This window comes from Lissotriton vulgaris, chromosome 6 (genome assembly GCF_964263255.1).
Source record: "Lissotriton vulgaris chromosome 6, aLisVul1.2, whole genome shotgun sequence".
In the NCBI taxonomy this organism is placed as follows: domain Eukaryota; kingdom Metazoa; phylum Chordata; class Amphibia; order Caudata; family Salamandridae; genus Lissotriton; species Lissotriton vulgaris.
In genome coordinates this window covers 180,844,847-180,859,014 of record NC_141694.1, presented here as the reverse complement: position 1 = coordinate 180,859,014, position 14,168 = coordinate 180,844,847, and the positions used below count along the sequence as shown (strand labels likewise).

The 14,168-nt window shown below is 45.3% G+C and overlaps 1 protein-coding gene across 1 annotated transcript in view; it reads left to right on the top strand.

The window, feature by feature from the left end:
• The window catches only part of LOC147706984 (cytochrome P450 2K1-like), a 233,287-nt gene that overhangs the window by 135,991 nt on the left and 83,128 nt on the right, over positions 1-14,168 (top strand). The window contains exon 6 of the mRNA XM_086926216.1: positions 2,874-3,015. Coding sequence (XP_086782342.1) covers positions 2,874-3,015 — 142 coding nt within the window. The remainder of the gene's footprint in view (positions 1-2,873; positions 3,016-14,168) is intronic.

Here is a 14,168-nt window from a genome sequence, read left to right as displayed (position 1 = left end):
GGTCAAAACTGTGGTGGCATGGTTAGATGGATCAAATCCAGGTCTTTGTGACTGCGGGTGACTGTTTGAAATATTCAGCATTCTGTCCATCATTTGTTCCTTTTGCTCTTGGACTACAATTCCCACAGTGCACCTAGCCAAATCCTTAAAAAGTCCACTGGACGCACTCAAGGATGGGAACCCTTTGTGGATATGATGCAGGTGGGCTCTGTTAACCAGCTGCTTGCAGGGAGTCCACTCCTTAATACTTCTTGAACCAATGGACAGTCCCTAGGGCTGTAGTATTAGATTGTGCTGCAGGCACAGTATGTCAGAGTTCAGGTGTTTGGGTGCAAATCCAGATTCCAGCAGGGCAGTCTTTCCTCTTCTTGTAGTTTCAGGCAGCAGACCTGAGAGACTATGCAGCTCTCACATATTTATTCAGTGTTCCGTGGTGGCAAGCAGTGGGGTACCTCTGTCCAATGAGATGCTGGGTGCGACCCAAAAGCATGACAACTTCCTCCAAAGTGTGGGACCTTCTTCTCCCACATCCACTACACTTCCAAAATCCAACTTAAAAGATTTCTCTCCAGAGTAGTAAAACCAACTCACATTGTAGCTAATTTCCATTAGCTCTCCCCCCTGACCTCTGTTAATTGATGTCCTATGCCTGCCATCTAGCTGAGGGCATAGGATGTGGGGGGTAGGTACCCCAGGCATTCCTCGCTGATCTGCTCTCTCTTTGAGCTCAGTTTGATGTGCCCAACCCCCTCTTTATAACCTATCGGCCACAGCTTCAGAGCGCTCTCCATCAGATAACTCCTGTCTATGCGGACAGTTATCACCTAATCAAGATAGCCTGGCTAACCTGTTAAGGCCAACCAATCAGCAAAGACTACTTGAAGGCTGGATTTTGGCTCACAGAAAAGAAAGAAAAGAATTTCTTTTCTGTACCTATGTTAAATTCAACAGTGGCAAATTGTTGGATTCATCAATATCGATCTTTTAATGTCAGATGTCCTTTCCTAGCATTAGTTAAACTTAAATATTGCAATGTTTACCTATAGAGCTAACTACCAACAATGGGTAAAACATACAATTGCGAGTTTTTCCCTCACGAGGGCATAAAATACATCTTTTATAAGGTATTGTCACTTTTAAAGTGCCCATACCATCACACTCTAATTTGCATACATTTTACTTCAAGCAATCTGCAAAGCCAGGTTGCCTTTAAAATGGCAGCAGGCACTCAGCACTGCACAAATGCAAGTGCAGGAAATATGCTGGTCCTTTAAACTTCCATGTCCTATAATATACTTGAGACTTATAGGTAGTTTGGACTTCCAAGACCTCTGATAGGGACTTATAGGGTCTGTCAATGCCAATTGTGATCATTTACTTTTAAAGACAGGACTGCCTTTAAAAGGACAGCTGCTCACACGTGCAAGTGCCGTAAGTCTGATGGGCCTCTAAACCTCCATGCCCTATTATATACTAGGGACTTCTCGGTAGATTGCACCCTGTGGTCCTACTATTTACTAGGAACTTATAGGATCTGTCATTGCAAATTGTAAGTGTACTCAATTACATGTAGTTTTTAAACATAGCACTGGCCCTGGGCCTAGTTAGCAGAGTCCATGGTACATTCAGTCAGTTATCACCAGTATTATTCAGGAAACAGTAGGGGTGAACAGGGCAAGAGGATGACTTTTTTAACAGGATGTAAATCCGTCCAGTGGTTCAGGCTGCAGTCGTGTTCAAAGCTCCTGTGTGATTTCAAATGGGAAAACACACTTTTTTTTACCCCCTTTTTTCTCGGCCCCCGCTTGACAGTTCACCCCAAAACTTTCCATGCACACCAAGACCTAACTTGTAACTTTTTTGAACATATTTTGTGAAGAGTCATCGAATGACGCCAAAGAGATATATTTATACACACACTCTCACAAAGGTGGTGCTAGCACCTCTGTATTTATGGTTAGATCAGAAGTTACATTGTAAGGCATTGTGTTTTTTTATCTTAATTTCTTTTCCACCCATAATTAAAAAATAAATGCTGAAACCAATAAGTGATACTGCATTCACAGCCTGTCTCATCATAGCGTTAAGGGTAATGCAATATAAAATTTCATCTAGGAGATTATTTAGATATTTGCAATTGCATCTAATACATAAAAGGAGATATCAAGAACAATGCATTTTGTGGGCAGGGTTTGTATTTCAATTGTGTACGGTATAGCACTGTAGCCCAATTCAATGGAAAGTTGCATGTAAAATGGAAAAGGCTTTGAAAAACATAAGTCAAGAGACTTTTTTCCAATGCAGTATATGTTGCCAAAACATATACCAAAACATATATTTATAGTTTTCTAGACAGATTTATGTTTCATTATGACCTTCCAAGTAATAGGTGTTCATCAACTCTCACAGGTAAACCCACCATGGCAGCCCACAAAGTGATGAAACCCTACAGCTAATTTCATGACTGGTTTGTATGTGCAAATTCTATGTAAGAACCAGAAAACAGGGAATGGGTTCTGTTCTTGTAAATTACAATCTTGATTAATCTAAGCTAAACTGTAACCACAAAAACCTTTACTAATAAGGTCCCTTGGGACAGGTTAAAAAAGTCTGGATGGTAAATAAATGCTGCAGAAATGCAAGTGCTTTTAAATGGTTCACTATATAAACAAGCTCAGAAGGAGTTGAAAAATGTAAAAAAATAAGAAGGAGAAATTTGATGTTTTGGTATAAGACAGAAGATATTAAAGCATTACGTTTGTCATGAAACCCCTGTTTGCCTGACTGCTTTGACCCATAGATGTGCCTTTTTACATTTGTGTGTTATGACTCTCTGTATGGACCACAAAGACATTTCACTTTTACCTTTTTAGGAAAATCCTGATTCTCATATATATTTCCATGATGAAAATTTAACATGTCTTGTAAGCCACCTGTTTGCTGCTGGGGCGGAGACCACTTCCACCACACTCCGCTGGGGCCTACTCCTAATGATGAAATATCCAGAGATCCAAGGTAAGAGTTCAGACATTTACCTAGTTTTAAAATGGCTAGAGTTTTACTTCAAACTGTCATATTTACTTTTATGTGTGAATTGATTGGTATTGTATGTCAAGTTGAATACTGAAAGGTAACTTACAATTGATCACAACTTTCATTCATTGACAAAATCATTTTGTACCTGACTTTATGAAAACTCTTGTGAGTGAGGCTGATCTGCTATACTTCTTTGACTTCTGGAAATTTTTAGGGGGCAGAGCTTTCCCGGCCTGAAGATGGCCCCCATTTAGGCGAGCTCCTTTAATGGCATGTCAAACCACAATCATCGAGGTGCCAAAAGGACAACATCAGGCACCTCTCGGCATTGAGCCCCAAATCTTTGTGAATAGTAATACCTGGATGCCTGGAGCTGCTGTTCGTTGGACAAGGGAAGGCTGCAAGGCGTACCTGCTGTGAGTGAGAGCCGAACTGACCCTGATGCTCTCATAGCCTGGGGCCCGCTGGCTGTGTGGTGGTCTCCATCACATTGCAGATTTCACTTGGGCGTAGTATACGCTCTTGGCTTTGTGGCTGATCTGGCTGGTCTTCGTGGGCCAGAGTCACCTTTGAGCGCAAGTTAAGTGCATGGAACTGAGGCTACTGTGGGGACAGGATTGTGGTGGCTACACCGCTGCAGGCCAGAATGCAGTGCTGGATGCTGCTGCCTCCTTGTTGGTTTGCAGGTGCAGCGTGGGCCATCGGAGAGTACTAACCATGCAGAGAGTAAGCCTTCCCCTGCAGGGCCTCATGCTTGGATCGGCTTTGTCGCGGTTTATAATGAGCACCGCTGGCCCCTACCAGACTTGTCTGCAATGAGTTACACTGCTGGAGGACTAGTGTGTAGTGTATAATTTACATTTCATAGCGGATCGAGGTTGCATTTGACACCCGTTCTTGCTGTGCAGCCTCAGGCTCATGGCCTAACAGTGCTGTGTTGGCTGGTGTCCCAGGCCCGATCCGCATGGGGACCAAGTGAGCCCACTGCAGTGGCACTGCGGCCCCTGAAATATTGAGAGGGCTGTCCTGTGATATCGGCAGACATTGACTTTCTGACTTGTCCTAGCATGCTCACTTGTGCTTCGTTAGCAGTGAGGGGCATGCTAACGTAGGGACATTTTGTCTCTTGCTACACCTATTCCCCACCTTTGTGCATATAGTGACTTTATTCATATGGAAATTAAATATATGACTAGGGAATTCTTTTAAAGAAATACTTAATGGGTGACAATGCTTTTTAAATTATTTATTGAACTCCAAGTATTGTTTTAACGTGGGGCCAGTTAACTTAAATGGTTTCTTTTCTGCATCAATTATAAAATATGTATATTGTTAAATATATTCAATGATCGCTGGTAGTGTACTTTCATTTTATGAAAATTGTGATGTACTGTGCTTTGATGGTTTTAATTTTAACAGAATAAAGCTTTCATTTTCTTGACTTGACATTTTGACTCTTCTGTGGTCAGTTTATTGAGGTGACAGTGCTGCTGGTGGTACCTCTTGCCCGGGGGCAGCTGTCTACAATGCATACAGTGGGAAAAAGTGATAAATCACAAACCAAACTGCAATCTGAGCTCTAGACGACTCACAAGCCTCATAATGAAGGGAGAGCAACGCTTGAGGCTGGTCAGGCTGATGCAGGACAGGAGATGGGTAGCGAGCATTCTCACCAAAATCAACAGCAAGATCAATGCGTTTTCCTTTTGCATGGATTGAATGTCAGAATGCCTAGAAAAGCATACAGAACGTCTTGACATTATGGAGAGGCGTGTTTCGGAGGTCGAGGATGAACAGGTTAATGCCCCTGTACCCCAGAAACAGATAGAGAAGGTTCTCTCATCCCTGCCGGCTAAAGCAGAGAATTTTGAAGCCCTATTGTGTCGAAACAATTTCTGGATAGTTTGATTAGCTGAATCCTCAAACATTGGCAACATGGGGAGGTACGTTGAACTACTCATTGATCTGCTGGGACATGAAGCATGACACTTGATTGATCTGGTAGCCCCCCAAGCACTTTGTGCATGTAGGTGTGAGCTTGATTGTGGTCCAGGGTGCTAGAGATGGCAGGTCTTGGGAGCCATTGCAGGTATCCTTTTGTGGCTTTCCCTTTGTCAGAATAGTGTTTAATCCTTGCGGCTTAGTTGTATGAGTCATATTGAATTGGCTTTGGCACGACTGTGGTATTAAGATTCAGAAGGATGTGTTTGTAGATGCAAGTGGCCGATTTGTGGTAGTGCACTGTCACAAGGACAACTTGGCTGTGCTACAAGCAGGGGCGTATGGTTCCAACTATGATGACCTACAGTTTTATCATACCCTACGCGTTAGGCTTGCATAATGTGGCAATCTACCCTAGATCTGGGGAGGTAATTTTAATTGTATTTTATGTGTCGACAGGCATTGTTCCCTGTGTGTGCTGTGGCTGCCCTCAGCTGCAGCCCATTCCCTCAATGGTATTGCTGAACAATGCTGTCTGCTGGATATATGGCGGCATAGGTCCTTCAAGGGTGAGGGGTACACTCATTATGGTGCATTATTATTCAATAATTTTATCCCAGAGTCTGAGGTGGACATTCTGTGCCCTTCTGCATTTTCCTGGCACTTCCCCCATAAATATGTTTTGGATACTGTGTTACCGAGAGGAGCTTGCAAAGGCGATTGCCGAATAATTTAACACTAACATGGGTTCTGCGGAGCAGTTTGCTATGGTCTAGGAGACCTTGAAGACCTATGTCCAGGGGGTTACCATATCCAAAAATACTGTCATGCTTTGGTCGATGTGGAGCCGGCTGTTGCCACTGTCGGTAGATCTGGCAAGTGTAGAATGGGCACATAGAGAGATGGCTAAGCAGAGTTCGCTTGGTGATATTAGGGCTCAGTTTGACTAGCACAACAACGTTGTGCAGAGCGAGGTCACTCATCTGTGGAAGTATGCTACTGCAAGGGAACATGGCGTGCATCCTGGTGCCATGTTGTTGGTGCTTGTATGTCCGTGACACAAGGCCAGGGTGGTGTTGGCAATCAAAGATGACCAAGGTATTCCCCTTTATTCAACAGAGCAGGTAACTGATCGTTTTTACAGTTACTATACAGGTCTACATACTTTGGTCCTATTATGCGATGAGCAAACCACAGCTGACCATTTTGCCCACATCCCTATGAAGTGGCTGACTGTGGCGTATAGGGCTTGCCTTATGGCACCACCCCACTCCGTGGCGATCGTGGCAGTGCTGAAGGATATACTGGGTCGGAAAGCACCGCCTACGGATGGGATGACAGTGGCCTTCTATAATGCCTACCAGGATAAACTTGTCCCGCACTTGGCTAACTTTTTTGAAGAAATAGTGACGGAGGGGTGCATGTACCCTACGATGCATGAGGCATTATTGATCACTACTGAAGCCGAGAAAGGTGGGGGACAGCTGCTTGTCCTACAGACCATTGTCACAGTTAAACACTGACACAAAAATATTCACAAAAATCTTGGCTCATCGCTTGGCTCCACTATTTCCAGGCATCATGGGCACAAAGCAAGTTGGATTTATATGGAGTTGATCTCTGATATATAACCTTGGGACCCTCTTCGGCACAATCTCTCATATCAATCAAAATGTACATGCTACCACCCTGTGTTTGGATGTTGAAAAATAATTTCATTCAGTTGAGTGTTTTTTTAATTATTTTAATTAATTTACCATAAAATAAAACAGAACAGGTAATATCTATTATAACTGAAAAATCAAACAATAAAAACAATCACAGTATGCATACATGCTTCTTCCAGAGACATACTCCTGCATAGTTCGCAATATCACAGGACTTTACAGTAAGCGGTAATGATCTATTCAGGGAGACGTTTACAATCATCGGAAATAAGCAGTAATGATATTTTATAAGAACTCTATGTGGCGTCAGGTCCCAAGAAGGTTCCACGCCGACTACCCTTTGGAGCCATACACTGAGAAGTCTCTCAAAAACTATGCCCACGAGGGAGACCATTTATTACCCACCCCTGCCCCCTGCCAGGCCCCTACATGGAGGGAGAGAAGGATTCCACAGTAAACTGGTTATGTCTTATTCATCAGATAGTCTTGGTATAGAAATTCCTGGGACGGCTCCGGGGGGAGCAGTTCGCTATATTATTCAGTTTGTGTATTACAATATAGCAAATCTAAGGACCATTGCACTATAGTGGTGAGGGGACCTCTGGCCCAATGCATTGCCACCACCCTCTTAGCTAACCGCAGTCCCTTAGCGACCAAACGCATGATACCTTTGCAAATGTGTTTGGATAAGTTAAGCAGAGCTAGCAGCGGGTCAGGAACCAGAGTCTCTCCAGTAATATCACTTACTTTCCGGAAGATGAGCATCCAGTAGTTGCCCACCTCAAGGCACAACCAAACCATGTGGATGAACTCCACAAAGTCCAGACCACACCTCTCACATCTCGCTGAATCGCGGAGCCCATATTTGTGGAGCTGGAAGGGAGTGTAATATACTCTATTGATACATTTAAAATGTATAAGGTGATGCCGCCCCTTCAGGGAACATAACAAAAGAGTATGCCAATACTGATATGGTGACTCGAATGGCAAGGACAGACCGAAAGAAAGAGGCCTCTTTCTTTCGGTCTGCCCTTGCCATTCGAGTGCTGATCTGTACTGCACTTGTGTTGATTTCCTGTACACAACCCCTATAAAATATATGTCTTTGATAGAAATTACTGTCATGAATCAACCGGAGTGTACTGTTTTATAGAAATTATTGTTGTGATTTTTTTGTTGGATATAGAGCAGACCCCCTTACTTCTCACACTGGTACACTGAACCTTCCAGTTTGTGCGGAGTATTTTGTATGAATGTGTGAATGTGAGCGGAATGACTGTGATATGTCTGATTAGTGAAGGTGTGTTTGAGCTTTTATCGTGCTGTGTCCGTTTCTTCTACGTGCATTTGCAATACTTCAATTGAAATGATGTACTAAGTACCATATGTTGCATTTTTCATATATCTATGGTTGAATAAACAGCTATTTATTAGCATCACCCAGCTTTGAATTGACTTTCCTCCCTGGATGCTACTTAGTGTATGAAATCACCATATCCGTATTGGCATACTCTTTTGTTATGTTGTCTTATAAGCTCAGCCTTACTGATTAGAGCCAGCTCATTTTTTTACTAGCCCCTTCAGGGAGACATGTGTGGCCTTGCAACATTAACTCCATGCATCGTCATCCAGCACCCTCTTTAGATCAGTCTGCCAGTTAAGCCTGGCTTTGGTGAAGTGATGTCTCAGGAAGTCTAGGGTAAGAGAATAAATATTTGAAACCACCTTACGATTTTGCTCCCAGCAAGAGGGAAAATGGGGCAACTTCCGGCGGTTCAGACATTTCTTTACCCAACATACCACAAAGTGCTTGCCTAACCCTCTAATAGTGGAATATCGTCAGAGAGGTGACTTCCCGCCCGTCCGAGACAATGTCTTCTCATTCCCGCCGAACTCCGTCCACAAAGAAGTCTTCAATATGCTTAATGTCGAGTGCTGTTGGTGCGCGCAGCACCTCTGGTTCAGTGAGGACCGGCAACCAGGACCACCCATCTACTGGGGCTAAGGGGAATATAAAATGGTAGATGCCTGCTTCTTCAGCATGTTGTACCATGCATGTGTAGTAGCACTGATTGAATCAAGTATGCCTCAGCGTTAATAAGGGGCGCAGAACAGAAATTAAGTCAGTGTAGAAGGCGCAGCCACGACCCCCTTTATATACAAATGAGGCGGAGTAACCTGCTGATGCAGCCAATAAAAAGCAGACAAAAACTGTGCCGCATAATAATAAAGTTCCAAGTCCGGAGCACCCAGACCTCCCATAGAATAAGGTAGAGTTAGAACATCCCATCGGACCCGCAGTTGCTTACTGGCCCAGGCAAGTCAACAACGACTTAACATGCTTAAAAAAGGGAACAGGGAGTATCATCGGTATGTTGCAAAACAGGAATAAAAACCGAGGAAGGACTACCAATTTCATTAAAGAGACTCGGCCCATAATGGGTTAAGGGCAAGCGTACCCATCTCCGGACATCATCTTCAAGTCTGGCCACAGCCCTACCATAGTTTTCATTGAACACCACTTCTGAATTAGTGTGAACTTGTATGCCTAGGTAACGCACAGGGTTAGTAGTCCACTGCAGGGGGAAATCTAGCTCAGTGGGGTCTAAAGGCAGCGTATGTGGAAAAATGGCAGACTTAGTCCAGTTAATATGTAAGCCAGAGAACTTGCCATAACGCACCACCTCCCTCAAGACTGGAATGCGGTTAGACTCCGGGTCTCTGACGTATTGAAGAGTGTTATCCGTGTAAGTAGAAATGATTAGGTTATACCCTGAAAAATGGAGCTCTCAGTGACTGGGATCCTCCCGAAGAGCGCACGCCAAGGGCTTAGCCACATTCGCATAAAGGAGGGGCAACAGCGGACACCCCTGTCTAGTGCCCTTGGATATCCTAAATGGGGGTGTAACCACCCTAACCCTGGCAGTTGGGGAGTTGTATAGGACAGACAAGCTGGAAAAAAGGTCGCCCACACCCATTCTCCCCAGGACTAACATCAAAAAGTCCCACTCAACCAAATCAAAAGCCTTTTCGGTATCCAAGAATATCACAGCTGCCTTGACTTCAGGATTGGTATGTTGGATAGCCCCAAAAACTGTGCACAGGTTATAGGTGAGCTTGCATCCCGGCACAAAGCCAGCTTGTTCGGGACTTACCAGAGTCAGTACCAGTGGGGCCAAGCGATTTGCGAGAACTTTAGCAAACAGTTTAGTGTCCACATTCAGTAAGGAAAACGGTCTATACGATGAGCACTCATCCGGAGGCTTACCTGGTTTCAGGAGGGTGACCAGCAGAGCCTCCCGCATCAATGGCGGCATCAGCCAGCTCTCTCCCATCTCTTCGAATAAGGATATCAAGGAGGGGACCAGGAGATCTCTAAACTCCTTGTAAAAGGCTACTGTTAAGCCATCTTGCCCGGGAGCACTTCCTGCTTGCATAGATATAAGCGCCTCATGAATTTCCTAGGCCTCAAGTGGCCTCATCAAAAATTCCCTGTGCCCGTCAGCCAGCCAGGGGAGCCTAATGTGTTCTAGGTAGTCTTCACCTCAGTCACCCCCTCCCGAAAGTCTGGACTGATAAAATGAAGACTAATAATCCCTAAACCTGCCAGCAATGGCATCAGGGTCATGTAGGATTTCACCAGTAGTATCTGCGCAGAGTTCTGCAACTCCAGTCATCTCCCGCCTGCCCTTAAGAATTGCCGCTAGTGTGGCACCTGGGCGCTCTCCCTTACCATACCATTTGGCAATGGCGTATTTACCTAGAAATTTAATCTCTCTATATGCAGTTTTGTGGTAATCTACCATTTTGTCCTTTAATTCTGCTGCCGCCCGCTCGTGCCCCCCTACAGAGATTCTCGCTGAAGAAGAATAGATCTCACTCCTCACAAACCTGCAGTGCTACTCCTGAAGTGTCGAAGACAGGAGGGCGCGCTTCGTTGCCTTCTGCCCCGATTATAGTTCACTATCTTGGCGGGGTTTCCAGAGATCCGGCCACCCCCACACGCGAGAACTGGCAGCGCTGATTAGGATCACTTCAATGTGTCTAATGTGCGATATCCACCAGGGCACCACTCCACAGCACCCTCAGACAGTAAAGTCCAGTCGCTCAAGACCTAAGGGATGGAAAGCAAGTAGAAATAGGGTCTTTTGAGCAGCAACGCTAGGTTGGACACAATATTATATGACAGGAGTCTATGCGTCACAGCATGTAGGAGACCGCTCCCCTTCAGCAGCAAGGACAGAGTGTACACAAGTCAAAAAGCAGGGAACCTGTGCGCCACCACAGAATCAATTACCCACAGGTAGATATACAGCAGGTTAAGAACAAAGTCACAAGAGTAGAGTGCATGTGCCTTCATAGAACCTCAAGTGCTGGCCGCCTCACCTCCACAGATAGACCATGTGGGCTCACCACCAATCTCTATACTGCAATGCCCAGCAGGCACTGCCGCAGAACGACACGATAATCCAGTATCGAGGGCACAGCAATGGATGTAGGCTGGTTGCAGGGCAGTCAGGGGCAGCGGCAGCAGAGCCAAGGGTGAAGGCAGGCTCACCGCACACCTCCCGGTGCAACCGCCGCACCCCACCTCTATGGTCGAGACGTGACTGGGCGAGGCCCCCTGGCCCACAGTCAGCCACACGGTCCACACTGCGCACCGCAAGGCAAAGCAGTCCAGAGCACGCCAGCAACGCACTGACTCCAGACAAAGCCTTGCCGCTCGCGAGCAAAAGCCGCCCCCCCCGCTTCCAAGCCACAGCCGCTCCAAGCCATGTACTCTGGCGAAACCGCCGCTGCCTACATCTGCAGCTTTTCGCGGGCTTCTCTATGTTGCAAAGGTCGCTCAGGGGGCCGCCGGTATTCCAGGTACTCCAGTGCCGTCCGGGAGGCCGCGCAGCATCCAATCAGCAGCTCCCGGACAGGCGAAGGCGGGGGAGACGATAGGTCCGAGCGTCACTGCAGACTTGTACTTAGGCCCCAGCCAGTTTCGGAGTCTCAGGCGCTCTAATCTTGACGATCTAATTGCAATCGGTGCTGCTACCTCCAGTCGTCTCTCGTCGTGGATAGGAGGTTGAAATTACAGCATGGAAGCTGGATAATTGAAGGATAGGAGCGATGGCTATGGGGAGTTCGCTCAAAGTACAGCCATCTTTGGCTTCAGCAAGCTCCGCCCCCCCTCCCCCAGTTGAGTGGAGGTTTATGCTTTCTTTGTTGAATGGGCGTAGGGGTGGGAGATGTTTTCCTACAAATGATCCAGGTGCTTTATACTAGGCCGACCACCTGTGTCTGAGTCATCAGATTGATTTTGAGTCCTATAGATATCATAATAATAACAATAACCAGCATTTGTAAAGCACGCAGCTACCTCAGGGTAGGTGTCCCGGTGCTCAGGGCCAACGGGAAGATTAAGCAAGCTATTGTCCAGACAATAACGGGTTGGATAGATGCAAACCAGGCGGCGATGGCTCTTCAAGATAGTCTTAATAGAGCTGCTAATAGGATAGCACCTGAGAGACTATTAAAATCTCAGCAGAAAAGAGCGTTGTCACCTTGGTACTCAACAGAATTAAAAACAGACAACATCAAGTGTAGACAAAAAGAGCGAGCCTGGAGAGCACATTATGATGTAGGTCGTAAGAAGATTTACTGTGCGGCACTCGAGGAATAAAAAAGCGTAATCATTCAAACTAAAACTGTCTACTACTCAAGGAAGATACACGATGCTGTGCATTCTGGAAAAGAACTGTTTCTAACAGTCAATTCTTTGTTGAAATGCCAACTGGATGTAAATTTTAGTCCAGATCAACTTTTTACGGATAAACTAGCTTCTTTTTTTTAAAATAAGGTACAATCAGTATACAACGATCTGTTAAACGTAGTAAAGAGCACAGAAAGCAACCAAGCTATGCAACCTGGTGTTAGCAACACTCAGGTGGGCCTGTCTCGATTCTCTCTACTTGATGAGGACACCGTGGCAGATCTGTTGCTAAAAACCAAGTCAGGATCACCTATGCATCCGTGTCCGCCCTATGTTCTGCACATTGCTCCAATAGAGATTAGTACTTTATTAACTCCTGTTATGAACCAGGCTCTTACCTCGGGAGTTTTCCTGCTAGCTTGGAAAAAGGCATGTAACCATCCGTTGTTAAAAAAAATGAAGCTAGATCCCACTGAGGAAAAAAACTATCACCCTATTTCCTGCCTACCTCTGCCAGCCAAACTATTGGAGAAAGCCATGAACTTAGAGCTCTCATCTTATCTCGAGATCAACAGCGTTCTCGATAATACTCAACATGGCTTGAGTGGGAAACACTCTACGGAAACGGCATTGATCATGGCAGCAGAGGAGATACGGAAGGGCATGGACAAGGGTGGCAGAGTTATTTTGGTCCTGTTGGACCTAACAGCAGCCTTTGATACCGTAAACCATGAGTTACTGATTCAAAGGCTTCGGGACACGGATGTCAAGGCCGTAGCGCTGGACCTCCTCACCTCCTTTCTGTCAAATATAGAACACTTTATCTTCTGGGATGGCTATCAATCGGAAAAACTCATACTTCCTGGAGGAGTCCCTCAGGATTCTGCATTGTCGCCCACACTGTTCAACATCTATATTGCCCCTTTGGCAAAACTAATTAAAAAACTAGGCCTTAAGCTAGTGTCATATGCTGATGACAATCAGCTGATAGTGTCAGTTTCTAATTCAGTGGAAGCCAAGGCAGCTGATTTTTCCCTCTGTATGTCTGAGGTTATGTCTTGGATCAATCATAACTTTCCAAAGCTGAATACTGAAAAAACCGAAGACCTTGAGTTCGGCCATAAAGCATTCATTTGGAATTAGCTCTGGTGGCCGAGATCTGCAGGGGCCTGTCCAATTCCAGTGGCTACAGTCAGGAACCTTGGCATAATGTTTGATAAAGACATGTCTCGGAGGCCACAGATAAATCAAGTGGCCTCTGCAATTTTTTTTATGTTAAAAGGACTGAGAAAGAAATTACCGTTTATTCCTTTTCCCCTTAGGAAAACAGTTATAATCGCCACTATCTTTTCTAGAATTGATTATAGCAATGCCCGATATTTGGGAGCTGTTACTGCTCAACTGGCCAAGCTGCAATCAGTTCAAAATGCAGCAGCGAAAGTACTTCTCAAATTACCTAAACACCATCCTACTTCTCACGTAATCAGGCAACTACACTGGTTGCTAGTACGACGGCGGGTGGACTTCAAAGCATTATGCTTGGTTCACAAGGAGATGGGGCATACGATCTCAAATCCCTAATCTCCTGGTACCAGCCAACCCGACCCCTGAGGTCTGCCTCTCAGGGTCTGGTCAATATCTCCAAGATACAAAGACTTTGTTGGGGAGGCATGGCTTTCTCCCACTTGGCTTAGAAACTGTGGAATTCAGTGCCGCTACACATTAGACTGATCCCTAACCCGAGGATTTTCAGGATGGAAATCAAAACATGGCTTTTCACTCAATGATTCATTGGTTAGCACCTGGTTCAGCTACTTCTCTCA